This window comes from Nipponia nippon, unplaced genomic scaffold, assembly GCF_047370975.1.
Source record: "Nipponia nippon isolate SJK-2023a ecotype South Korea unplaced genomic scaffold, ASM4737097v1 scaffold_4, whole genome shotgun sequence".
Taxonomy (NCBI): domain Eukaryota; kingdom Metazoa; phylum Chordata; class Aves; order Pelecaniformes; family Threskiornithidae; genus Nipponia; species Nipponia nippon.
The window spans coordinates 91,321,212-91,347,011 of NW_028262358.1; the positions used below are offsets into that span (position 1 = coordinate 91,321,212).

The 25,800-nt window shown below is 35.7% G+C and overlaps 1 protein-coding gene across 6 annotated transcripts in view; it reads right to left on the reverse strand.

The window, feature by feature from the left end:
- MYO6 (myosin VI) overlaps positions 1-25,800 on the reverse strand; it is a 115,850-nt gene that overhangs the window by 18,700 nt on the left and 71,350 nt on the right. For all 6 annotated transcript variants that reach the window (XM_087775209.1, XM_087775210.1, XM_087775213.1 and 3 more), the window contains 16 exons: positions 23,827-23,984; positions 22,758-22,849; positions 22,211-22,283; positions 19,608-19,735; positions 18,480-18,575; positions 16,129-16,302; positions 12,403-12,441; positions 10,694-10,787; positions 8,502-8,632; positions 8,281-8,358; positions 7,207-7,336; positions 6,341-6,431; positions 4,940-5,090; positions 3,368-3,576; positions 2,911-2,989; positions 484-644 (listed from right to left, as the gene is read on the reverse strand). In XM_087775209.1, coding sequence (XP_087631335.1) covers positions 484-644; positions 2,911-2,989; positions 3,368-3,576; positions 4,940-5,090; positions 6,341-6,431; positions 7,207-7,336; positions 8,281-8,358; positions 8,502-8,632; positions 10,694-10,787; positions 12,403-12,441; positions 16,129-16,302; positions 18,480-18,575; positions 19,608-19,735; positions 22,211-22,283; positions 22,758-22,849; positions 23,827-23,984 — 1,884 coding nt within the window. The remainder of the gene's footprint in view (positions 1-483; positions 645-2,910; positions 2,990-3,367; positions 3,577-4,939; positions 5,091-6,340; positions 6,432-7,206; positions 7,337-8,280; positions 8,359-8,501; positions 8,633-10,693; positions 10,788-12,402; positions 12,442-16,128; positions 16,303-18,479; positions 18,576-19,607; positions 19,736-22,210; positions 22,284-22,757; positions 22,850-23,826; positions 23,985-25,800) is intronic.

Consider the following 25,800-nt stretch of genomic DNA (forward strand, 5'->3'; position numbering starts at 1 on the left):
GAGGGCTTCTTGTCAAAAAAAGAACCCCCTCACAAATTCACACTATACTACTGGAACCATCGAGTACCAGAAAGGGTATATTTTATTATTACTTACCATTGAAGAAATTCCATTCACTACTTTAAATGAGTAATAAAAATCATAATTTAAATTGGTTACTGTCCTTGCCAGAACTCAAAAAGAGAAAGAGAACTGCAGTTGTATTCACAAGCACCTACTAAATTACTGATGTTGCAAGATGCAAAATGGACAAAGTCTTTAAGCAAAAAGCAATCTAACAAATTTCACAAGTTAATTTGAAAAATAATCCAGTACACTGACTTAAAAGGTCCGTTTAATTAATACAAAAATACATAAAACCAACAAGAGCATATTCTCAAAGGGATCAAGAAAGAAAGAAAGAAAGAAAGAAAGAAAGAAAGAAAGAAAGAAAGAAAGAAAGACAAAAATAAAAAAGATAAATTAAACTACTTAACCCCATACCTGCGTAATCCTAAATCAAGCTGAGCCTCATCACTGATAAGTTCTGCCTCACTCTGGGCAATTCTCATTGCAAGTTCACGATCACGACGTTCCTGTTCAAGAACTGCCTGGTGCTGGGTTTCCTCTTCTCGTTCTCTAGCTAGCTGAGCCTCAATTTCAGCCTGTTTTATAAAAACACACCTTTAACCTTATCCAACCAAAACAAAAATGCTACATAAGCAAATTATTAGAAAAATACGCCAAGTAGTGTATTTATAGCTTTCAAAACATGCAAAATTTACAGAACTGAAAAAGTAACAGCATTAGTATTTAGCTTGACCCAAAAAAAACCAAAACAGCTACAGATTGCATCTTGGTTTACATATAGTTTATCAAATCATTATTGTCCACCTCTTGTATTACTTTTTCAAATTAAAGTGCCAATCAATTATTCCTTATTTTAAAAATACATGAAGCTTTTTGTTAACCATTAGGAAAATTAGGCTTCAAAAGTTTTTAGAATCATTAAAACTCAGATGATACAGAGCAATATGGTTACTCCTCCATAGCGCTAACATAATACTCCCTTGATATTCTGCACTTGACATTACACGACTTTGCAACAGGCACTGTGGTTCATTTTGAACAGGTCTGTGGTTCATTTTGAAAAGACATCAAGACAAACACTGGAATCCTCTACGGACCTGATCTGGCTTTCAATTTAGGCAAATGGTAAAATTCTGACTTACTGCAGTGCAGAAGCAATCGACATATACTGCTGCTGCAGAGCAAAACTATAATTCCAGTTTACCATCACTATTTAACAGAGGGTCTTGCACACACAGTAAGTAATCTCTGTGTAACTGAACAATCCAAATCATACTTCTGAAAGTCATACACGCCAAGTCTTAGCAGTGCCTTTCTTGGTGCCCAAAAGTCAACAGAGGAGACAAAGTCACTTCCCACTCATCATCTTGAATTTGCACCACTAAAGCAGTGCAGTAAGACCAGTGACTTTACCCTATGAATCCCATTTTAGATTAGCTGATACTAACAACCACCAGAAGGATAGATAATGAGTAATTAACTGTATGTAGAAGAAAGAAATACCCTACTGGATTACGTACCTGCTTTGTGTCCAAACACAGTGTTTCTAAGTAAAAGTTTAAATTACATTCTGTATTGCAGATACCCACATCCGAGAAACAAAGAAACATAAATAAAGACAATCCTTAGAGGTGCTCATAGTGCTGGCAGACCAAGTTTTTAAACCTTCTGGCAACACTCCATCTCGCTTCCTCAGTGGACAAAGTTTAATCCATTTAAACTGTCCCTGAATGGAAACTTATCCTATGAATTTCTCACAAAATGCTAGGCACATCTGCAGTGGTCTCCAAGCAATGATTTAGAGACTAGCCAAATAGCAGCTTACTCTTTTTATGTTTAACTTCTGCAAGCTGGTAGTGCTTATTATTCTGATACAGGTGACAGACCTGTTAATACAGGAAAGATTCATTTTTCATCAAAGTTAGGCTATAATTTCTCTCCTAGTTCCAGCGACTTGTTTATCAGGAACGAGGGTAAGGTGATAGAAAAGAGTATGCAGAGGCAAGGAGGCTACGCAGTGCTAGGCTAACTCCAGGGATAACAAGATACAGGAGAAAAATTCTGTTTCTGATTTATCATGGACAGGGCTTGAAAGAGTCTGTAAACATCAGTGACCACTGCCCTGTGCTTGCTACAACTGCCCCTACAGACAAGCTTTTTCCCTCTGAGACTGCTCTCCCAGGTCACCCAGGCAACCTCCAAGACAAGAGGAAAACAAGGGTATAGGGGCCAAACACACCTCAGAGTGAGAGTTCATGATGGGATCAGTAAGAAGTGTCAGGAATCATGGTGGAGTGGTAGAGGAACAGGGTTTGAACTGCATGTATTGACTACATGAATGTAGTCAAGGGGGCTACTAGAGACAGTCCTGTATCCTCTCATTATTACCAATATTCTGAAACTGTTTACAGTTAAGCTGGTACATGACACAGTCTGAGTCCAGACGTGACTTCTAGTATAAGAGTGCCAAACTTGCCTGACATGGAACATCTGCAAAAACTTCAAAGGCTAAACTAGGATTCTCCAGTGCTGTGTATTTTTAACTTTAAAATAACTTTTAAAATCCTTTAAAAACAAATGCACCTCTAGTCTGAAGACCTGAACATGCATGTGGACCAGAAACAGGTGATCTGTCTTGGGATGCCCTAATCATGATTTTCACCTTACGTTTACTACTAAAGCAACACTGCTGAAGGACTTTGAGACACACATTTATAAAACGAAGCCCTTAGATTCAGTGGAGAATGTAAGCTGTGAAAAAGATTAAAAAAAAAAATAAATCAAAAAAAAACCACCACCACCAAAAAAAAACCCCAAACCCCCACACAACTAAAACATTACCTGAATACGCTTTTCCTCCTCTTCCCTCTTTTTCCTCTCTTCCTCTTCCTGTTTTCTCTTTGCCTCAATCTCAGATTTCCTATTATAAAAGAGGAGGAGGAAATGAAAACATGTTATTACAATGCAAATGAAGAACAGATATGAAAGCATCTTCCATAAAGTTGAATGGTAATCCAGAAGTCAGTACAGTCCTGATGACAGGACACTACATGTAAAGTGAAGAAGCTTTCCAAGTCTATCCATATTTCCAGCTGCATCATATAATTTCTTCCATGCTCTATTCTGACTACACTTACCTTTATAAATTACTGGGAAAGGAAATGTTTTATGCTGCATAGCACACTAGGAGTACAATCCAAGCGACAATCTTTAAGCATAGAGTATTAAAAAAAACTCATTAAAGTGCTTTTCCTATTTTTTTCCTCATTCTATAACCAGCAACTTATTCAAGACTCACAGACGTCTTTCCTCTTCTTCCTTCCTTCGTTGTCGTTCTTCCTCTTCACGTCTCTTTCTTTCTTTTTCCATTTCCTCCTGGATGCGTCGTAGCCTCTCTGCTTCCTCCTCTTGCTGTTTCTTCTTTTGCAGTGCACTGAGAAGCTGCTCTGAGCTTCTAACTAGAGCGTCGTATTCGTTCTGTATCTGTTCCCTACTCATTATAGTGGTCTGTAAAATGAAGCAAGAGGGGATTATATTCCTTTACCTTTGTACTTCACTTTTAAAAAATGTATATTGAAAAAATATTAAGTGAAATGAAAGCATTGAGCAGTATAATTAAATTATATATCCACTTCAGGGTGGGGGAGGAGCTTGAGCACATCCTTCCCTTCCTTCCTAAAATCCTGGGGATCCATTACTCTCCTCTCATATAAAACCATACAAAGTAATCTCCATTTTATCACTGAAATTAAACATGACTTCTCTTTAAAACATGCCTTTATTTTTCAAACCTTGCAGTTTTAAGCAACAGAAATTAATTCTTACCATGCTAAGATGAAAACTAAGGACCTCCTATGTGCATTTTGTGTTGTGTTCTTAGCGTCTTAGTTATTTACAGCTCTGCCTTTTTTGTCATAGCACAGAATAGTTTCTCTTACTACGTGTGCTAGCACTCAGAAAAAATATTGGACCACGCTGTGACTAACTTTTTTTAAAAAGGTATTAGTAGCAAATAACAGGTTGAAAATACTTAAAACAATAGCCTTTGCTACATATGTTTTCAAACCTCATTAATAGCTACAATTTAATTTCATGTTACCATTCATATTGATGTATACTAATAAAACTGCAATACAGGGTGTTTGCTGACCTTTTCTGAGGGTGTATCATAATAATCAAATTGTCTTATTTTTATAAGAGAACTGTAAATTGACAGGTTAACTCTATCATCTTTTCAACAGTGATTTTAAATAGAAAAATCTTAATACAGTACACTAAGAAATCTATAACATTGCATGAAACAAAAATTCAACACATCAAATTCTTTCTAACATTAATAAATCCCAGTGTGCTTTCATTTTGTCTGTGTGCTCTTGTGTAAGAAACAGAGAACTATAGACCCTGAAGCATAATCAACAAGCTGAATTCTCTTTATTACCAAGTCTGAAAAAAACTTGTAACTGGAAAATAAATCTCTTCACTCTGTGATAAATGCTTGTATGTTTCAGCCCTAATTAATTTAAAACATTGTTAATATGCATTAGTCCAATAATAAAAGCAACGAGCAAATTATTAACAACATTTGTCTCATAATATCAACATACATTTTTGCTTTAAATTACCCAGTGCCAATTTTGAAACACAGATAATAATACCAAAGTCTAGATGCATGCACCCAGTTTCAGGATTCACTTCAGTTACATTCACAAATAATTTTAAACAGGATTTACCTAGCGCCTCTGAAAATTAAGACCTCTATATTAAAATGTACTTTCTATTAAAAAAAAAAAAATACATTGGCCTTCTACTTTAGATTAAGTTTTTAAAAGATTCCAGTAATAAGGAACTATTTCTCTGATTATTATCATACCTTAATTTTGGTCATTGAAGCATCAATAGAATACTCCAGCTCCTTGACCTGCTTACTTGTCTCTGCCTTCCCCTCCTTCAGAGCATTTACTACTTCATTAAATTTATCAAGTCTCTTCTTCAGCGTACGCACTTTTATCAGGCCATCAATGCTGTGAAGGTAAGGCAGTTTATTTGTATCTTGAGATGTTTTCACAACATGATATTTTTAAAAACTATCACTAATCACTCACATTAAAGAGGTAGATAGAGGAGGCAAGTTATGCTTTCTGATAAAACTCCACGTCTTTTTTTGAAATTCAAACATTATCACATGAAGTAACTAAGCAATGGAGCCTTTGGCAAACAATAATTAAAACTGATTAGCAGATGGTGACTCAAAATGGAAAAACACATTTTTATTTTGAGAATTAATGTGGGGTTTGGTTTTTTTTTCCAGTAACAAATCATTAGTATCCGCTAGAGGATTTTGACCAGAGTGAATAAAGATTGATTTGTGCCACTTACTCAAAGAGCAATAAAGGGACTGAATCAGAGAAAACTTAAATAACACAGCAGGGAACCCAGTCATTAGAGCCCACAGGGGAAAAAAAAAAAAAAGTCTGGGGAAAAGAAGAGCCCAGGAAAACTTGGAGCTTTTTAAAGAACCAATACTGAAGGCCACACATACAAGTTACAATTCTGCAGAGACAGTCTTCCTAGAAAGAAATCACTGAACTGGGATTCAGGAAAAAAACACACAAAAAGTAGAACTAAATCAAATCATTAAAGATAAGTATAGAACAGCTTAAAAATATAGGGACATGGTCAGAAATGCCAAGGTACAAAATGAAACATAACTATGAAAGGATGTAAAAGAAAACATTTCATAAGAACCCCATTATTAAAGAACAGAGAGTTGGATCTCTATCAAAGAACAAAAAGGCGTCAGCAGAGCTTAATGATCGAAGTGTTTTTTCCATCAGTATTCCATGCAGCCAGATTAAAGCTAATGGAATTACTTAATTTCAAGAAGAGACAAGACAGAACACACAATTATTTTTAAGATAAAAAAGAAAGAGGGCCCATAAAGGAAGGTGTGAATGGGTAAAGGACAAAAATGAATGAGCTTAAATTTCATTTAGGGAGACTTAACTAAGGATTTCAAATAACTAGGCTATCACTGAAGGATTTTATTAACAAAGAGGTAAACAAACATCTCTTAGGAAAGGTTCAGACTTAGTCTATTCGTCCTTGGGAAAGAAAGGAGGAACACGGCACCTCTCAAAGTCTCTTTCAGTCGTACTTAGCATCATTCTATGACTTCAGATATATTTAGTTAAGCATAATAAATCTCCTCTTTACATTGACAAGAAAATAATATTAACAATCCATTTTCTTCAACCAAGGAATATCCTCTTACCGTGGTTTGTGCTTTCTCTTGCAAAGCCACATACGAATAGTCTTTTGTATTTTAATGCAGGCACTGGCTCGATATTTTATCTTATTTTTCACTGTAAACACACAGAAGATACTGAGTCTCAATGATTTATACAGCTTAGCACAACTCCTATATTACTGACATACTTGAGGGCTCAAAACTGTATGTGGACTACACGTGCTTGAGAGCCAGGTCTATACCAGAACCACAACACTTAAGACACAGCAGACAACAGAATTCAGAATCCTGAGCCAGGCATAGAGGCTCCCAGCCAAAACAAACAGAAAGAATTAAGTGCATGCATGCTCACAATAGTGCCACACTGTCAATAGCGATAGGCACTTATTTGCTGGTCAGCAGTAATTGCTGGAGTGGAGATGTTTGCCTTGTAATTCATGCCAGTGCTTTCAAACACGCAGTTTCTGTCCAGAGATGACAACCTCTGTGCAGGGACCTCCCAGAACTAAATGACTCCATGTTGTCAGCTGAGAGTTGAACTACTGTTCTTTCCTGCTGATGTAGAAGCCTCTTCCCCGCACGACCTGTGATAGCTAGTTATTTCTGTGCAAGTGTTTACCGAGGCTTCAGTAAGCACCCAAGCAGACTAGACACGGGAGATTGGTGGTGGGCTGTATGTTGCACTTCTAAAAACCTCTGCTCTAAGCCCTGCTATGTGTACCTCATGTAAAGTATAAAAAAAAAAATCCCTCACCATCCTTGAAAGCAGTTACTCAGACTTTAGTATGTAACCCTCTGCTATACGTCCTTAGCCACATTTCAAGGTGATAACAATTGTTTTGCTATGTTTTTAACAAATATTTTGATTTAATAAAACATAAAATACATACATTTAATCACTGAGAGAGAACACCATTGAACTTTTTTCCAACGACTGCAGATAAGCCAGCGATTCACTCGTTTAACTAGCTCTGCTAAGTGATCTGGATCAGACTTCATTATCTGATCAAACTCTGCAAACTAAATAAAAAAAAAAAGTGTTTTACAAATGAGGAGAACAGACAGTGTTAGGCATTATTATTTAAGAGCATGTTGAGTTAAAAAGGTAAAATATTTTTAATCTAAACTGTATGCCATCATTATATCAGCTTTCAAATAATTCAAGTGAGCAGGTATGTCTGGCATCACTTTATTCTTTAATGATAACAGAAATGACTACTGGGGTTTTTTGTTTGTTTGTTTAACTGATGTGTAACACTTAGCATTTTGAATAATCCAACCATTTATTAATCACTAAAAATATTTATCGCAAACATTTAAAAAAATTGTTTCTCTACATCCTGAACACTTACTCTGGCCTTCCACAACTTCAAGACAAATCTAATTTTGTATCTGGGAAAAAATAAAGCCCCGAAAGCACTTCTCAATTTTTAACCTTTGTATAAGAGTCCAGCTAAAGGCAACCTTTTCTGAAAATCCTGCACTTCTGCTTTTCGGTAATTATTACAGTAAGAACATTCTTCTGGGACTACAATAATTTTCCTTTCTAGTCACAACAGCTCCCTACTTCATCGCCTTTCTCTGCATAGCAGCAGCAATGCTCAGAATCACAGAAAGAGATTTCAGCTGTAAACAGATTTTATTAGAAAATATTTTTCCTTTGCTCTGACTTGCTCTTTTTAATAGTCAACAAAAGTCTTAAGTGACTGGTAGAACATCTGGGAATACAAACATCACATTAGGAATACAGCAGCATTAGCAACAAGACTATGAAACCAATTATATAAGTTATTATATATATTTTTTTCCACAGAAAATTAATAGTATTTACAAAAAAACCTGGGCAACCTTATTTAAGTTGGCCACACTTCTAGCAGTGTGTTGAACAAAGTCACCTTCAGAGGTCCCCTTCCAACTGAAATTATTCTAAGATTCACATTCACGAACTCCAAGAGAAACATTACCTTGCCGGGTCTAAAAAACACCTTGGTTAACCCAAATTTGTAATCATTTTCATTCAGTCCCAAGGCTTTAAATAGTGCCTGAAACACAGAAAACAGTTAGGATTATATTCTGCCTTCTTCAAAAAAAAAAAAAAAAAAAAAAAAAGTTCAAAACCCACAAAAAAAAACCCACAATACATTCTCTGTCCTGGATGATATAGAAGAATTAATTTCTTTCTTACTTTGCAAAAAAGCCTAGGATCCAGTCGAGCCAATTTTTCTGGCAAGTATTTCTTGTACATATTATATAGTTCATGAAATGAAGCACGCGAAGGGAAACCACCTTGCATCAAATCCAGAACAGACACCATTCCTAGATTCACAGAAACACATGCACAAAAGTTGGTATCAGTAAAACGCAAATGGAGCAGTGATTTTTAAAATAACCAGTAGTTCATGACATAAGCCTCAATAACACTGTTCAGAGACTAAACCTCAGAGTTCAGCTGGGACTTGATCCAGCCTCTAACATTTCTTGATCATGTGACCATTCACAAAAAGTTAATACTGAACAGATGAGAAGAGCGCATACAATCTTCTCCCTATTTGAGAGTTAAGCAACATCCAATCAGGCAGAGCATTTTTTTTTCTAATAATTCCTCTAAATATTTTTTCTTTTTAGCAGACTTGACATTTTCATTTTTAAAGAAAAAAGCAAACAAACAAACCAAACAATGCCTGGCCAGGCGTTTATTTTATCACGTCAATGATATTTGTGAGATGTGGTATAGATGCAGCATCAAATACATATGCAGTGCTAGAACATTTAGTGTACTTGCAGTACTAGGTATAAGCTGCTAAAATGTAATTTTAATGTCCTGAATACTGTGCCCACATTTTTGCTGCAACTAAGACATCAGTAAAGCACAGACACAAAGTCAGTAAAAGGTTCAAATTACTTCAAGCAGCACAGGCCATGCCAGTTTTTGCCCATGGCTTTACATAACCCTAGCACCAGATTTTGCATATAAGTTTTTAAGTTAGCCCTTAACTTCTGGTTGCTGTCTTTAAACTTAATCTTTCACATATTTTCTTTCAATGGAAATTTGATTTGTTTACACTAAGTTTTTCTTTTTCAAAAAAGATTTTATAGCATTACATCTTGCTTTTTTAACATTACATATTATAACTTTGTTTTACTAGATTAAGCTTCATTTACTGTTGCTAAAGTAAGCACATATGGAAAAGTAAGCTTGTAAGACTACTGTAAAACATTGCAGTTATTGGTGTGGGGGGTGTGTTAATTTGTTATTTTTTCCTCTCTGACATGCCAAATGCTGTTAACTCGAAGAAACCTACTGCTAATGATGTTAATGGAATTCTAATTGCTGAAAAGTCGTTAAGCTCTTGTGACAATAACATGACATGTTAAATATGTGGACTTGTCAAAACATCAGCTGCAGAACCTGAAAGTATCTTGACTTTAAAAAGAAAAAAACCTAAGCACGAGCTACTGAAAGCACAAAAATACAGGAAAGAGAAAAAAATAAATATTGAAGTACTTCGATGAACAAACACCTTATGAAGAATGACAATACCAGCACTCTAATTCCCAAGCAAGCAGTTCCTTCCGCTGTTCAGTGGGGCATGAGCAAGCTGCTAATATTCATTCTTTAAAACAAAGCTGTAAAATTGGAAAGCACCTAGCATTTCAAGAATAATGAAAATGCAGCATTGCAATCTGTAGTATATAAAACAACAGGAGAGACTATGCTGCAGTGCCCTCGTTGGCAGTTCAGCTCCAAATCAAATTAACAGTGGTATAAAGAAATTTTGAAAAAGTCAAACAAGACAATTCAACTCTATCATAGTATCTATAAAATCAAAGAAAACAGGTGTGTTTCAATTATTAGATATCTCAGCTAATACTGACTGCCTCTAAATGCACACAGGAGTTTCTAACACTTCTATTGCCACAGTAATTTAAGAGAGTTCTATTGTTCTGGACTGAACTGCTGCCCTATTAACATTGTGGGCAACACAGAGAGATGGGATTCAGCTCCAGGTCAGGAAATCTAAATTTATACATTTATGTACCAATATATGGCTACATGGCTTCTTACATTTGCAACTGGTGTCTGAAATCTCATTATAATCAAATGGAAAAACAGTCGACGGAAATCACATCAACTCTTCTTGCAAAGAAGAGACCTTATGGCTGCTCAGATGAATTATTTCTAGGGTTCTATTGACTAAAATGAGAGCTAAGTTACTAGGAATCTAAATAACTGTTCATAAGGCATAAATAAGCTACCTTCTAGAAAGCAACAGTTCAAGCAAGGCAATATTGCTTCCATCTCATGTATTTCAAACTTAGGTCAATCTATAATGACCAAAGTAATAAACAGAGGGAAAAATATCAGGCATACATTACCTGAACACTGAAGCTGAGAGAGGATCTGTCCTCCTTCAAAATGGTGATTTGTCATCTTTAAATTAGGTTTGATACAGCGAATGAAGCTAGACCCCTATTACCAAAACAAGAAGTTAGCAGAATCTACACATTTTTAAGCCTCCTGAAATAACAGTTAGTCATTTAAGAATTACGGGTGAAAAAAAAAAAGATACAAGATAATAGTATTCTAAAAGACAAATGCTGACATTCTTTTTCTCTCATATATCAGTTTTGTGCTCTAGCTTTGGTCTTAATGTAACTGATCTCAGTGCTCAAGCTATTAATTGGATCTTCAACTTTTGAGTTTTCACTCAATTGTTCTTCTTAACATTAATACAATCTAATTACAATTTAGCAGTCTAGGTTCTACTACCCTCATTATCTTTTACAGTCCCATCACCTAAATGCCTCAGTCCTCCAGAGTTCACATCAGTGAACATGCTACCAGCCTCCTGACATTGGAATCATGCCAGATGAACTTGACCTTCCTTTCTTCCCACTTGTATTTTTTACAGTTTCTTTGGCTCATGGCCTCACTCTTCCTTCCCCCATGTTGTTCCAGTCTGCTCCTCTCTTATCACCATGTGTGCTATCTCTACAATTTTGACCACTGTTTTCTCTAATCACTTCACATTCATTAAGGATGAAATTTTCGCAAAACATCATCCAATTATTCAGATTTTCCTGTAACAGGCGGCTGCTAATGACAACCTACCTTATATACTAAAACAAAATTGGGACTGAGAAAACATAATATTATTCCTGGTTTGCAGTGTCTTCTCTCTTTTTCCACCTCTCAGCTGAGGGTGAGAGAGCACCTGCCAAGGGAGCTCTATATTAACAATACATCCTCAGTCATGGGTTAGCTAAACTCAAGAGTACAGCAAGCCTGGTCACATACTTTCTTCCTGGACTGGGTCTCAGTTCCAGAGTGCTCTGCATGAAAGAGATCATCTGTCTTTCAGACCAGCCTCATGAGTACAGTAAAATCTTAATGTCGGCTACATTCCACCACCTGTCCCATTTGTTTCCCATGTTTTTCCCCCTTTTTCTTTTCTTGACAGAGCATAACCTCATATCTAGAATTGGTTAGAACATGCTGTCAAGGGAAACAAGAATGTGTTCCTACAACTACAAGTTCTAAAAAACCCAAGTATGTGGAACTACATGGAGAATTCCACAAACTATCAAATTACATCAGCTAAATTAGCAAATACTCATTAGGGGAATCAGGTTCTTTGACCATCTGTGCATTTACAGCCTATCACAAAAGCAAAATGAAACATTGTATTTTTAATGGCTTTATGGAATCTGAAAACAGTAATTAAATTATCATCTGCCTTACTTCTAAATACCATCTCTAAATCTTCTCCAAATTAGTCATCAATGATAGCCAGTGAACGCATGAAGTAAAAGTGACAAAAAAGGAGATTGCAGCCCAGACAGATTTCATAGTTTACTCGAATTGTGTAACTTTCATTCTACAACAAGTTTTTTTAAGGTGGTGTTTTTGTTTTTTTTTAAAGTAACTCAATAATCATCACCTGCACAGCAAGACATTTCAAAAGTGCCATAACTGCAAACTCTACAGCAATTACTTATTACATTTACTGTAAGCCATATTGTTGAGATAATCAATTAAGACTTATGTCAGAAAATTATGATCCTACATCTGTATACATACTTACAGTACTGTGAAGTTTCTCAAGAAGCATATTTAACTGAGTCTGTAAAATAAAACAGATATTTCAAGACTCTTACCATGACAACTGCAGAAATATACACACATAATAGTGGTACAGCATTACCGCATGCATGTTTGTTGTTAGTAAATCAGAAAGAATTGATAAATCAAACATTCACAAATTTAACAGACGAAATCATGCAAGTGTGCATGAATGGTTCTCAGGAAATTGCTCGTGTTTAATTGTACAACAATACTGTATGGACTAGTTACTTACTACGACATAGTTATCAAAAAAAAGTGCAAGCCCATTTGGGAAAATAAAGGAAATAATGCCTATATAATAAAATTATGAAACTGAAATGAGACTGATCAGCAATAATTTAAAAAACAATACACTGAAAATCTGTGAAAGCCCAAATTTAATCTACAACAAGCATATATTTGTATGTTAATTAACACAGAAAACAGATATGCTCCAGGTTTTCTTGGGCTTTTTTGAAGCTAAGTCAACATTTAGGTGAATGAACCTGCATAATCTATTTTTAATTCCAAACTTCCAAATTTTTAATGCTCCGTTGACGACAATAGACTACAATTATAAAAATCACATTTACTGGGGTTGGATTTAAACATACTGTGATGAGAAAAGACCACAGTCCTATGATTATTAGGGGGGCAAGTCTACAGGATCACCAGAGACTTAAGGCTATCAGGGAAAACGAGTTACAGTTGCTATTGAATGTAATTGGTAGGGACTTAAAATATTCCGGAACCAAATCAGGAAAACAGCTACATTTTTAACTTTACAGATGTGTCTGTTTTACCACATAGATTACTGCTGTGTCAGCCTTTCTAGTTTACTAGCAAGCATTAAGTATATAGACTGAAGTAAGACAAAATTCTGTATGTCCTAACATATTCCTCATTTTCTGTACTGGAACCAAAACTGAAAGGATCTGACTTTTGACTAATTTTTTTTTTTAAACAGATCTTTCAATTACCTTGAATCCAAGAAACTAGATTTGAATGGGCAATATGTGTCACCTACAGCTGCCAGTCGTCCTTCTAGTGGATAAAATTTTTTTTTTCCTTTAACTTATCATGGATATGGTTAGCAAGAGAGAAGGGGTGCCAAAAGAGGTATGACAAACACTAATAACCTCCTGCTCAGTTCTCATTTACACATACTTTTTATATCTCTACTTGAATATAATCTTTATGTTTTCTTAAGTTAGAAATGCTTAATTTTGGAAGGGACAGCCTAATTTCCATCAACAAAATACAGTTCTGTTAGAGGAAAAATACCCCTTCCTTATACGCTGTGATTTGACAAGAAATAAGCCAGAGCCATTCTCAGGTAAATTTCACTAATGAAATGATCCTATGAATAAAACATATTGCTAAAACTACCACTCCTAGATTAAATCGTGATAATTCAATCATTACCATGGTAAGGTAAAAATCATCCCAAAGATTCTTGAGTAGATCTGATGAACTAATTAATCATTATTTCCTCAAGTTATTTAGGAGAATTAATTTTAATCAGTTATAAGGAAGGGATGTGTGAAGGATTTCATAAAGAGAAATCCCTGCAACATCATCTAATAATTGATGAAATTAGAAGAAATTGACTTACATACTGATGCACTAAGAATTCTTAAAGAGATGAAATTTCTACTAAGATAATAGAACTTATTGTGATGTCATCTGCAGTGAAATTTTCAAGGCTATTAGTGTTCATCAGCAGCACATGTTGTGTCTGGGAAGGTAACACTAAATGAATTACTAGAAGTAACACATACATTCAAAATGCCATGAAACTTGAGAACACTGAAAGAATTATAGATTGATGGGCCAGATCCAAAGAGGACTTTAGTCATGTTCCAGGTGCAGAAGTGAACACCAAAGTCCACAAGGCAATCCAAAAAGTTCCCCGCTCAATTGCTGCTTAACTCAAAGAATGCCTCCCTTTTTACTTCAGCCCTCCTTGGACAATGGTATCATTCACATGTCCACATCTACTGGATGTAGGGTGCTAAATCCAAAAGGAACTGAAAACCCAGATGGAAGAAAGTGGAAGCTATCTCAAAGATCCCACAGTTGGTTTCATTTTGAAAATGCAGTTATAAAAACAACGGATCCTAGCTTCACCTACAACAGACTCATTGCAGGGTTTGCTCAGGAGATGGCTTATCTGTATATAATTCCATTTTTCAGTCTGTCTTCTGATCATGCATTTTATATTAAACCAATTGCTACAGTTTAATTCTACAACCACTATATAAGGAGGAGGAAATAATCGTCAGAGTAAAACTGAAGAGAGCAGGCTGTCCAATTTCCAGTTAAATACCAAAACCACTACCTTACAAGTCAGGCCCTTCTCCTACTCTTCCTGGCCCCATTAAAAGTTTGTTTCTGGCTACACAGGAACCCATCTCCAGAAGGGTGTAAGGAGAACCCCTTTTGTCAGACTGACCAATAACTTGGTGCTACAGGAAAAATACAGGAGACATAAAACACCGAATACAGTATAGAACTGAAGCAGAATACTGTTGCTATACAAAAAGCAAATGCTGCTACCATATCCTTCCTGTTCTTCAGCCCCTGCATTTTTAGAGAACAGTTCTAAACACTAGCCACAAGATACAATTATGCAAGAAGGAATTTATCTTGCAGTCCTGATTCAGCACTTAACCTTGACATGGAAGAGAAATGCAGAAACGTTCTTTCGCTATTGGCAGTGCCCCACTCGACCAGAAGGTTTTTGGATTGTCTAAGATACCTGCTTTCCCCAGAGACTGAGTAAGGAGTCCAGCTAGGAATGTGATGTGGGGTTTTAGGTGCCCTAGGTAAGGCAGCATACCAAAAATGTTGCGGCACTTGACTTGAAGGCATACAAATCCTTCATTGGATCTGGCCCAGATGTGTTGAGAGGAGCTCTTGCTGAAATTGCAGCAGCTCTACCAACAGTAAATCCATGAGATTGAAAAATTTACCTGCAGCCCACAGCTGTGCCTGCTTTTCATCTCTTAATTCCCCTATAGTTCTCTTTCTAGCCATCCTGAGCTGGAACAGTCCAGCTAAAATAAAACTGCTGAATGAGAAAAGGATGCAGAAAACATTTGGAGAAGACAAGGTTTGAAGGTCAGCTTTACAACAAGCAGAAGAAAGGAGAAAATGAGGAGAAGCATCAGATTCAGGTATTGAGAAAGGAAACATTCAGCACAATGAACATCTTTCTGTGAAAGCCATGACTATCTTTACATTTTAGAAGAGGAAAAACAGTGGTTAGGTTAGGTACTGAATTTTGAGAATGGTAAACTGTAGCCAATTGATACATCTTCTAGAATGCACAATTAAGATGGGATAGAAGAACACTTTTTGTCACATCTAGAACCCCTTGGAGTCCACAGAATCCAAATTTAGATTTCAAGTCTTTAAACCTTTTCAATAAAGATTTCCATGTGGCTTTGCAAAATTCTGACTTAAAAATTACTGTATAATCTCTGTAAGGACTATTATGAAACATCCTTTTGACAGAAATGCATAGCACTTGAATATACTGGTTTCTTATAATTCAATAGAAAAAACGTCTATTTAACAAAATTTTCTTTGTATGAATCTCAGGTTACCACTACTTCTCCCAACCGTAGGTTCTACTTAGTTCAGGTAACTTAAAAGTGGCATATATTACAAGAAGATAAGATTCTTTGCCATATTATGTTACCTTGAATTTGTTTCCCACACTGATGAAACTAAGTTTCCCAGCTTTTTGTTTGGGATCCTTGTTGTTGTTAGTGTTAGATTCAAATAGCTGTCGAACAAACTTGTCCTTGGATTCACATATAAGAGATTCAAGGGACATGTGCAAAGCATCATTGTTTTTTTCCACAAATTGCATCTGAAAAGACAACCCAAAAAATAATAGTACATTTGTTTCACTGCCCCAGTTACTTAAGTCATAAAGAAAATTAACGAAAACAATGTTACATACTTAATTCAAAAATCAGCAAGAATAGGCAGGATAAATATTCATACATTATTTAAAACAACTTTTCAACTGGACACACAAAACACTACAGAGAGAAAAGATATTCTTAAATTTGAAGGATGTTGGAATCATGAAACCCAAAGTAAGGTTTAGTGACTTTTAAGAGATCAGTTCCATTTTTGTCAATGATTATCCTCCTTGTTTCCATTTCCAGCACTCAGCACATCATCACTTTGGAGTTCTGAGAAGCTTAATTCTTCACTGCTTGTAATATCACTTAAGATCTGTTGTGAAATGGGAATTAACATGCACACTTTAATTGGTGCATCTACACAGTTTGGAAAATGAAATGAAAAATGGTTATTTTAGTAGTACTATGACTCTTTAAGAACAGTTGATTTAATAAAAGATATTGTCCCTTCCTACAAACCTTACCTCTCTGGTTTATTTAAATTGGCTCGCTAACTTTTAGAAGTTAACAATAAAACATTACACTGAAGTTCAGAGATCAAGACACTAGTATCCAATTTCACACTAACAAAATTCTCAATAGCTTTTGGTGCAACTTTAATAGCGACTTTGTTATTTACGAACAGAAGAGGCGAAGACTAATTCAAAGAAAACATTAATTTGCCAGATATACCATAAAGGGATTTAATGGTGATGAGAATCAAAGGACAAACACAGGCCTCCAAAATTCCCTTGGACTATGAAAACACAAGACTGGAATATGAATGCAGACAGAGGAGCATCCTCACCACAAATCAGATTGTGAGAACTGCCACAAGTGCAGTGAGAAAGAGAAACAAGTAACAGGTGAGGTACAATGCAGCTATAGTCCAACAGTTTTCAGGCCTGAGCCAAGTAAGTCCCTCTGAGAGGGGGGATAAATTAAGTCAAGCATATTAGCATAGCTTCTGGACCAAAGCTACCTCATACCTGATGAGCTCTGACAGCAGAGCTTATGTGCTCATATCTGGCTCCTCTGTTCCTGAAGACAGTCTAAGGTATTATTAACATGTCATGGTGAGGTACACAGTTAAACACAGAGCACTTGGAACAAATGTGTTCCAATTTTATTTATTATTTTGATATTGACTCACTGAGCGACTTCAAAAAATCAGGTAGGTAACACATAGACTTCAATTTTCTTATTTGTAAAATGACCTATAGAATGTGCCTACTTAAAAACAGCACAGCAATCATTATCATTCTTGGCGTATTATGAAGTAAACAAGAACAAGCCCTTAAAGTACGCATTTTCAAAAGACAAAAAAACATCTTTGGAAGTAGCTTCCCTCTTACACACTGGAGTTGCAGACCAGAACAATGAAGCATTATGGATCTTCTGTTTATCCTAAACTCTTATTTAAAAAAAAAATTGCTTTTAGATATTAGCTTCAGCTGTTTCAATGTTTTTGTATGATGAATAGTCAAAAAAGTACAAGAATCTGGAATGTATTTTGAGGGTAGCAATATCAGGTATTTCGTATTCTTACAGGAATGTAAGATTTAATTACAGAGATTTAATGAATTAAGACATTTAAATTACAGAGATTTAATTATAAGATTTAATTAATTCTTCTACCATTTCTATTGCCAGTAGAAATGGAAAACAAAAAGTATAAAATGTGTTTTTTAATATAACATAAACAGTGATTACATACAAGGATAGGCATGCTTCCAAAAAGTTGCTCTTAAGTCTAACAATACTTTTATATCACGTAGTATATTCCTCTCCCCAAGATGCAAACGTCTGTTGATGTAAGATTTGCAGTAGATCATGCATAAATATATTTAATATTGACACCATTACCTACAGATTTATAACAAACTCTTACACAAAATAGCTGTTACCAAAACAGTCTGTAATCCGGGAAATTAAAAGAAACTATCAATTCTATCACATACTCACAAAATTAGTTTCAAAGCTAAGACATATCAATTTTTGAATTTCTCTTCTGATAAAAGGCAAATTTGAATTTATCTTCTGATGAAAGGAAATTTTGTTATTTAACCTATATACACTGAAAAATGTAAAAGTACTACAAAGAGTAACAAAAATAGTTTTGCCTAAGTAAAATTACCGTCTCATAGCATACTGCTCCTGCAAAATGTCGGATAATAAAGCCTTCGTCATCTCTGATATTTCTGTGAACAGCCAACTTAGACTTCCTAGGAATCTGGAATTAAAAAGCTGAATTACAAAGAAGAATTACACTGGAGAGTGAGGAAAAGTTTATTCTTAAAACATAATCATGATTCTGCCAGGAGCAGTAGGTGTTAAAAATGACATTTCCTGCAGCACAATTGCAATGACCGCTGCCATTCCCGTTCAAACCAAGATATTCCAAAAACCTATTTTCGTTCTCAGTCACACCCTTAGATACCTCACATTCAAAATAAAAGTCACCAGGATTGCTAACACCAGCCAGCTGATTTTCTTTTTGCCTTTAATCAACAATTTCTATACCATTCATTCCACAGCTGATGAATAGCCTTATCATATGATTACGATTAGACAGAAGCTTAAAATGTTTTTAGATGTTATATTTTAAAAGGCAACTACCTAGTTGATCGTACACATACCAACAAAAAATGTTTCACTGCACAGCAATCCAGTTAAGCAAGGTTAAGTAGAAACTTAACAAAAGGTAAATGGATGACAATTTTATTTGGCTCCCTTTGCCTGCATTTTTTCAGCAGGGAACTTCTTTTTTTCCTTCTCATTTCAACAGAAGTCATGTACATAAATTGCAATAATTTGCATTAATCTTCCACAGAGAGCTGTACGTTAAAGAGTTAACAACAACAAAAAGGTTTTCTTTGTGTGTTCCCTATTTTCATCTCTGAAATGCTAGCTAGACACTCCATGTAAGTCAGATAACAAAATAGTTCATCTGATATGAAATAATCTAAATTAAAATGTGTTTTTATTTCCTTTTCATGCATTCCATGTTAACAAACCTCAAATGTAAGTGAAGAATATGGCTTTAGTTTCAGCAGGATATGAGAATTGCTAGAAGACTTAAGCCTTCAGTGAACTTTTCAACAAACCTAATAACCAAACTTGTCCTTAACAAAAGAATACGGATTGTGCAGACTGGTGTGGTATGAGATTTCTTAGGAAAGGTTTTCATTAAATTGAAGTGTTCCTATCAACTGTTCCAAGAACTGTTTTATTAAAACAAGACAGATAGCAAAAATAAACCTACAGAGAGTCTGAAATGGTCCTTGTGTTTTTGGTGCACAACTGAAGTAAAATGCTGGTCGCTTGGCTGGGGAAGACGATTTTCTTCATCCAAAATATCCAGTAGACCTATTAATTTTGCTTCAATCAAATCTATTAATAAAACAAAATACGGTTACAAAAATTGAACATAGAACCTCATATCAGAACTGAACATTACAAGTTTAAAATGTCACTGATCAGATTCTGTATAACAGTATCTACAGAAAGCTGTTAACACAAAATACAAAAAGTCATTGCAAATTAATTCTACATATCTGAATTGTTGATTTAATCGATATCCTATACATACAAAGTTCTAACTCTAACACAAGGAACATGAGGGGGGAAAAAAGGCATGGATTGTTTGATTTTTACTCTGGGTCTCAAGCTGAATTTAGGGACCTAATTCCCCAAAGGTGCCTAAATGTTTCTGTGATACAACCATAGATCTTTACAGGAGAATTGCTTATATTGTTGGGGGGTTTTTTTAAGCTTTTCATCCATGTTTCACCACATGTCAAAACTAAAAGCATGAAAAGGCACATACTTGCATTCACAACAGGATCCAGGGAGAAAAATGAAATGCATTTGTTTTAAGAAAGGCAGATGAGACTTGAGCATACAGCGGTGGTTTCACAAGTTTTAAAAAAGTGTATTGCCTTGGCCTTTCACATACATATACAAAAGCCCTTGAAAGCTGACATAGAAATTCATGCTCTTGAAACTGTTAGACACAAGAACTTTGCAGCTTTTCAAACTTTCTTGTATTATCTATGAAACTGTTCTTGTAAGAGGAATTCTTACTACCTGCTTTTTTTTCCTGTGGAAAGGAAGAAATGACTAATACTTGTACTGCAGCAATGCCTATGAACTCTTACCACAGATCGTAAACAGCATGAGGCTATATATAAAGCACAAAGACAGGCCCAATCCAAAGAACTAATGCTCATAAAATCTGAATAAGCTAACTTAGCTACAGAGATGGCTACCATTCCATCAAAACATTCTAACTTGCTAATGACTGTTTCTGAGATTCTTCCATAGTGTTAAAAAATTGTCCACGTCAACATAATATCCCTCTTTTTTGTGACAGTTAATATTTCTACACATTCACTGCTGTCACTGGCCTGGTTCAACACCTTAAGCGAAATAGTATTTTGACCGAGGCCAACATTATTTTTCTCACTTACTTCAAAAGCCAGTAGAAAATCCTTTTCTCCTGACTATGCAAGAACGTAAAAAAGGCATACGTGCTGTGGTTTAGCTAAGTTATAATTTTATTAACTTACCTAAGAATAACTCATACAATGAAGAAATGTGTCAAATCTGTGGTGGGGTGTCATATGTGAGTTGGAATAGTAAAAGGGGTCACGACTGAGGGACTGCTACTTGTGTTCTTAGGTAAACTGCCCAAACCTTTTCTATGGCATGAAAAGGCGACAACTTGGCAACAATCTCTACAACCTGACCCATTTTCCCCCTGAGTCAGACAGAGACCTTTTCTTCCAATAGGCACCAGTGAACCCCTTTCAATCCTGAAATAAAAGTTTAAAAAAAAACAAAAACAAAAACAAAAAAACACAAAAAAACCCAACAAAAAACCAACCAACCAAACAAAAAACCATGCACAGGGCAGGGGGAAGCAACCCTTTTTATGGAAACATGACTGTCTCTAAACTCTAACAACATTTTAGGGAACAGGCTCAGGCTCGTATATACATTATTAAACCGCTAGAAGAGATAAGATTTGTATTCATAGAGGTCACCTATTTCCGGTTGCTATGCTTTTGCTCCCCCCTCCAAATACCTTCCTCTTGCTTTTTCACAAGATGGTTAAGAGGTTTACTTGACAAGAATTGTCTGTAGTTAAGTCAGTGACTGTACAGTCCTATCTGTCAAAGTGAAAACTTCTTCAGCAGAGCTACAGAAACTCAGAAGAACCAGACATTTTGCAACAGATGTTAAATTCTGTCACTCTCTGCTCAGCCAGGACTGACTCGTTACCATAAGCAAATTACAGTAAGTGCAAAAGCAAAATGAACTTTTGTTCACAGTACACCAATTTGGAGAACGTAAGTTGAACAGAGAAGAAAAAAAAAAAAAAAACAAACAACAAAACAACAACGTCATCTTAAGCCTCTGGTATATATCAGTGTGTGGAAGACTAAAAGCAGCAGTAATATCTACAGCCTGTTGCCCATAGTTCATTTTGTTTCTTTGCTCACTGGCTCAAAAAAGGTGGGGGGGAAATCAGATGGGATTTTTTTAATTCATGGAATATTTTTCTCCAGACACCCCCACACATTTCTTCACTTTATTTACCCTATTTAGGTTTTCTAGTTAGTTTTCTAGGAAAATGCACGATAAACGCACAAGTCCCAGCTGCAGTTATTACGCACTGTAGGACAACATGGCTCCATTACCAACCAGAACTGTAATGTCACACAAAGCTGGAAGAATTCACAAGGTTGCAACAGTCATTAAAAGCATAAAATTACTAGCGCTACACATACTTTGCCTCCTCTGCTTGAAGCTTTTTTTCTCCATAACACTACCAAACAGCTTGACTTTTCAAGAAGTACATACCTATACAGTCCTGATTATCTACATAGCGCACTTCATTAACCCCCAGGCCTTCTTTTTGGTAAAGTTCTTGTTCCTTTAAAAAAAAAAAAAAAAAAAAAAGAGTAATTGAAAAAAGAAAACACCACTCACCATATATTTTTTTAGCCACCAAAAATGTTCTTCTAAATAACAACGAAGACATTTTTAATTACAGCATGAATCAATACAAATTTTAGAATTTACTTCCATAGCTTAATATATTCCAACTTCACCTCCTTAATGATATGCCCATGCAATTAGATATTCCCATTAGGTAGGAGATATTATCCAGTATCTGGATGCCTCATTTTAATGAATGGTAAAAAAGAAGACGAAAAAAAGATTGCCGGTTTTCAAAAAGCCATATTCTTTTCTGGCACAACCAGATGCCACACAGTAGGAAAACAATTTGTCAACCGAATTTTTTTTCATCTAAGCATAATGTGCAATCTTATGGAAAGCAGTGCTACTTTAACTATCTCTTTACTAAGAAAATAACTCCTCAAATATAACACTAAATATAACATACCTCTTTCAGAATCCTTTCATTAAAAAACTGCTGCAGTTTTTCATTACAGTAGTTAATACAGAACTGTTCAAAACTGTTGTGTTCAAAGTATTCTGAAAAAGAGAAGTTAAACTTCTATGACAAACCAGTGTTCCAAGAATTTATATTACATAGTAACTAAGAAAAGCTTCATAGTGTTAATTAATATTTAAAGATGTGTTCAGATCCATATCTTCCTTTCAGCAAAATAAAAGCTTTTACAGATTTTCAAGTTTCACATAAGACAGATATAAAAATACTGTGGCAGATCATATTTGTAAGACAAATAACAGACAGTTATATCTGGCAGCAAACCAAAGCAAGATGCTACCATCCAGTGAAACTGTACTGATACACACTCATGCATCCATGTTACGACAGGTTGGCACAGGATATCATAGCTTTAAAGACCTGAAAACTAAAGGTTCCCTTTTCACTGTTCTTGGACCACCTCAGCAGGTCTAGAGCACACCAGGAAACATGCCCTACTCTGAATCTCAGTGAGACAAACAGGACAAAAGCTTTATGGGAACCATAAAGCCCACCACTTCCAGGGAGCCCAAAGCCCAACCCTGTAACCATCCAGCCTCCAGGAAACAGTATCTTTTCAGAGACTTCGTTTGCCTGTCTGTCAGTATGCAGTGATCTTCTCAGGACTGAATGGGAAAACAGCATGCACATGCAATATCTTTCCTAATTTTACTGGGTGGCCACAGTAAGATTCCACTCCAAATTTTAAGTCCTTCAAAAGCAGTGTCTATATGGACACTGGAGGAATCTGAAACCATTACAAAGGTGCCTAGTTTCAAATTAACGCTTGTTAGTGTTATTAGGTCATCAGGACAAGCCTATACTCCCTCTACATTCTTGTATCTCAGGAAAATGAGGGCTTTATCTGCTCTCTTGATATCTTCTTAAGCCCTTATAATCCATCCCACCCGCCACCACCAAAAAGAAAACCCTCCCACTCTCCATTACAGAATTCGTCATTGCATCTTTGGTGGCAATAATAGACAAATAGAAGATTAATTGTTTTTTTAAGTATACTTACCAAAACCAGCTATATCTAGAACTCCAATGAAGAAAGAAGAAGTCTCAAATGGGAAACACTGGTTTACCCTGTTCACTACATGGTCAAACAGATGACTATACACCGTTTTAGCCAAGGCATCACGAGCATTGTTTGCTTGTTCCACTTTCAAGGGTACCCTAAAAAAAAAAAAAAAATACAGATTTTATTTTTCAGAATTCCTTACTCTGAAATACTGAGGTTAGACTCTAACCTTAAAAAGAGCCTTTCCAATTATTGTAAATTAGGACACAAACAAACCTAAGCTCTAGGCCCAGGTAGGAAACAATCTTGCCAAGTTAGACTAACTATCCTACCTGTAAAAAGAAAGGATAAGGTTTCATTATCCTCAGTAGAAGCGAGATGCAGATGTTATCATACTCATTCATTAGATAACCAGAAACTATATTGATAATTGCCAGAGAAAGATATTTAAAATATATACATTTTCATCTACAAAAAAATATTTCAACAGATATATTTATGAGCTGCCTAATTACAATAAAACCTATAGTTCAGTTTTGCTCTGATATCTTTGTGCCTGTGCTTTCATAAGGGCTATAACTAAAACTATAAGGTTGTAAGTTAATTGGTAACAAAAATAAAAAAGCATAGATAAGGGAGCATGTTCTCATGGTGAAGGTTAGATGCAATCCTGAAATAAGGATTCTTTTTAAACACTGGAAGAAGGGGCCTTTTAAGAGATGAGAATTTATTCTCCCTCCCTTATTTATAAACATTTATTCTGCATTGTGACTATTTATTACAAGTTTATATCCCCATTTAGCAACAAATTGTCCTTAGATCCTAATCATGTTGCCAAAGAATTCAAAAGCAAAAGTTCCCCTAATCTGAACAGAATCAGACCAGAACAGAATCAGACTGCCAAAGATGAAAATTCTCCAAAGGATTTTTACATGTCAGTAAAAAAAACATAAATACAAAAGGGAAAAAAAAAAAATACTGATAGCCCCTAGACCAGACAGTATCAAAATTTCATGCATGGAAAGAAGGCCTACAATTTAGAACAACCGCGGGTACACAAAGGCTTTGCACAACACTGTATCATGACACACAGATATATCCAATGTTAAAGTAAATCAAAAGAAGAGATTTTTAGGGAGAGAGCCTGTGCTAACCAAACTGATAACATTTGCAGGGAGGAACAGGGAGAAACAGGGAGAAATAATGTCAAGATTTTTATCACACTGATCCTCTTTTTCATGAAGAATACAGGATGATGGCTGTATGCCAAAAGCTCTTATGCTTTTTCTAAATATCTCAATCAGTTGGCCTAATAAAACAAATCGCCTCTCCCCATATAACACCCTATATTACTTCTCCCCATATACCTTGCCTCTCATATTCTTGGACCAGCAGCACTACAATAGTTAGTAATAATCAAAAGATAGACTGTCCAGCTAAGGTGATGGATAATCAATTCTGGGACTTCTAGAGTATGCCGCAAATCCATGTTTAAAAAAATACCTCTTATCTGAGCTGTTTAAGTAAGCCCTATGTACAAGGTTCAAGATGTCACTGCTGCAGAACTGCCCTGTCGCCCCCTCCAGGCAGTTTTCTGTACACAGGAGTACAAAGAACTGTCAGGTCAGAAAAGGAAAACACCACTACACAGCTTACCCATCTTGCATCATTGCCCTCACTTCCCAGGACTCACAAGCACTAAACTAGCTGATACTAATTATTTCTGTATTTTTCCAAGGGTGATATTTCTGATGCAGAAACGTGAGACTGATGGAGATCACTTTCTATTGTGACTGGGTAAGTCACCAGAGATTCCGTTCACTAAGGACACCTGCAGCTACATTACATTATATAGTAATTAGCTTTAACACAATCTTGTCTTCTGCTAAGTATCTCCTGACTTATCTTAAGGTAATGAGTACTGACAGAAATCTTATCTTATAAATAGAAGGAAGGTACCTCTACATTCCA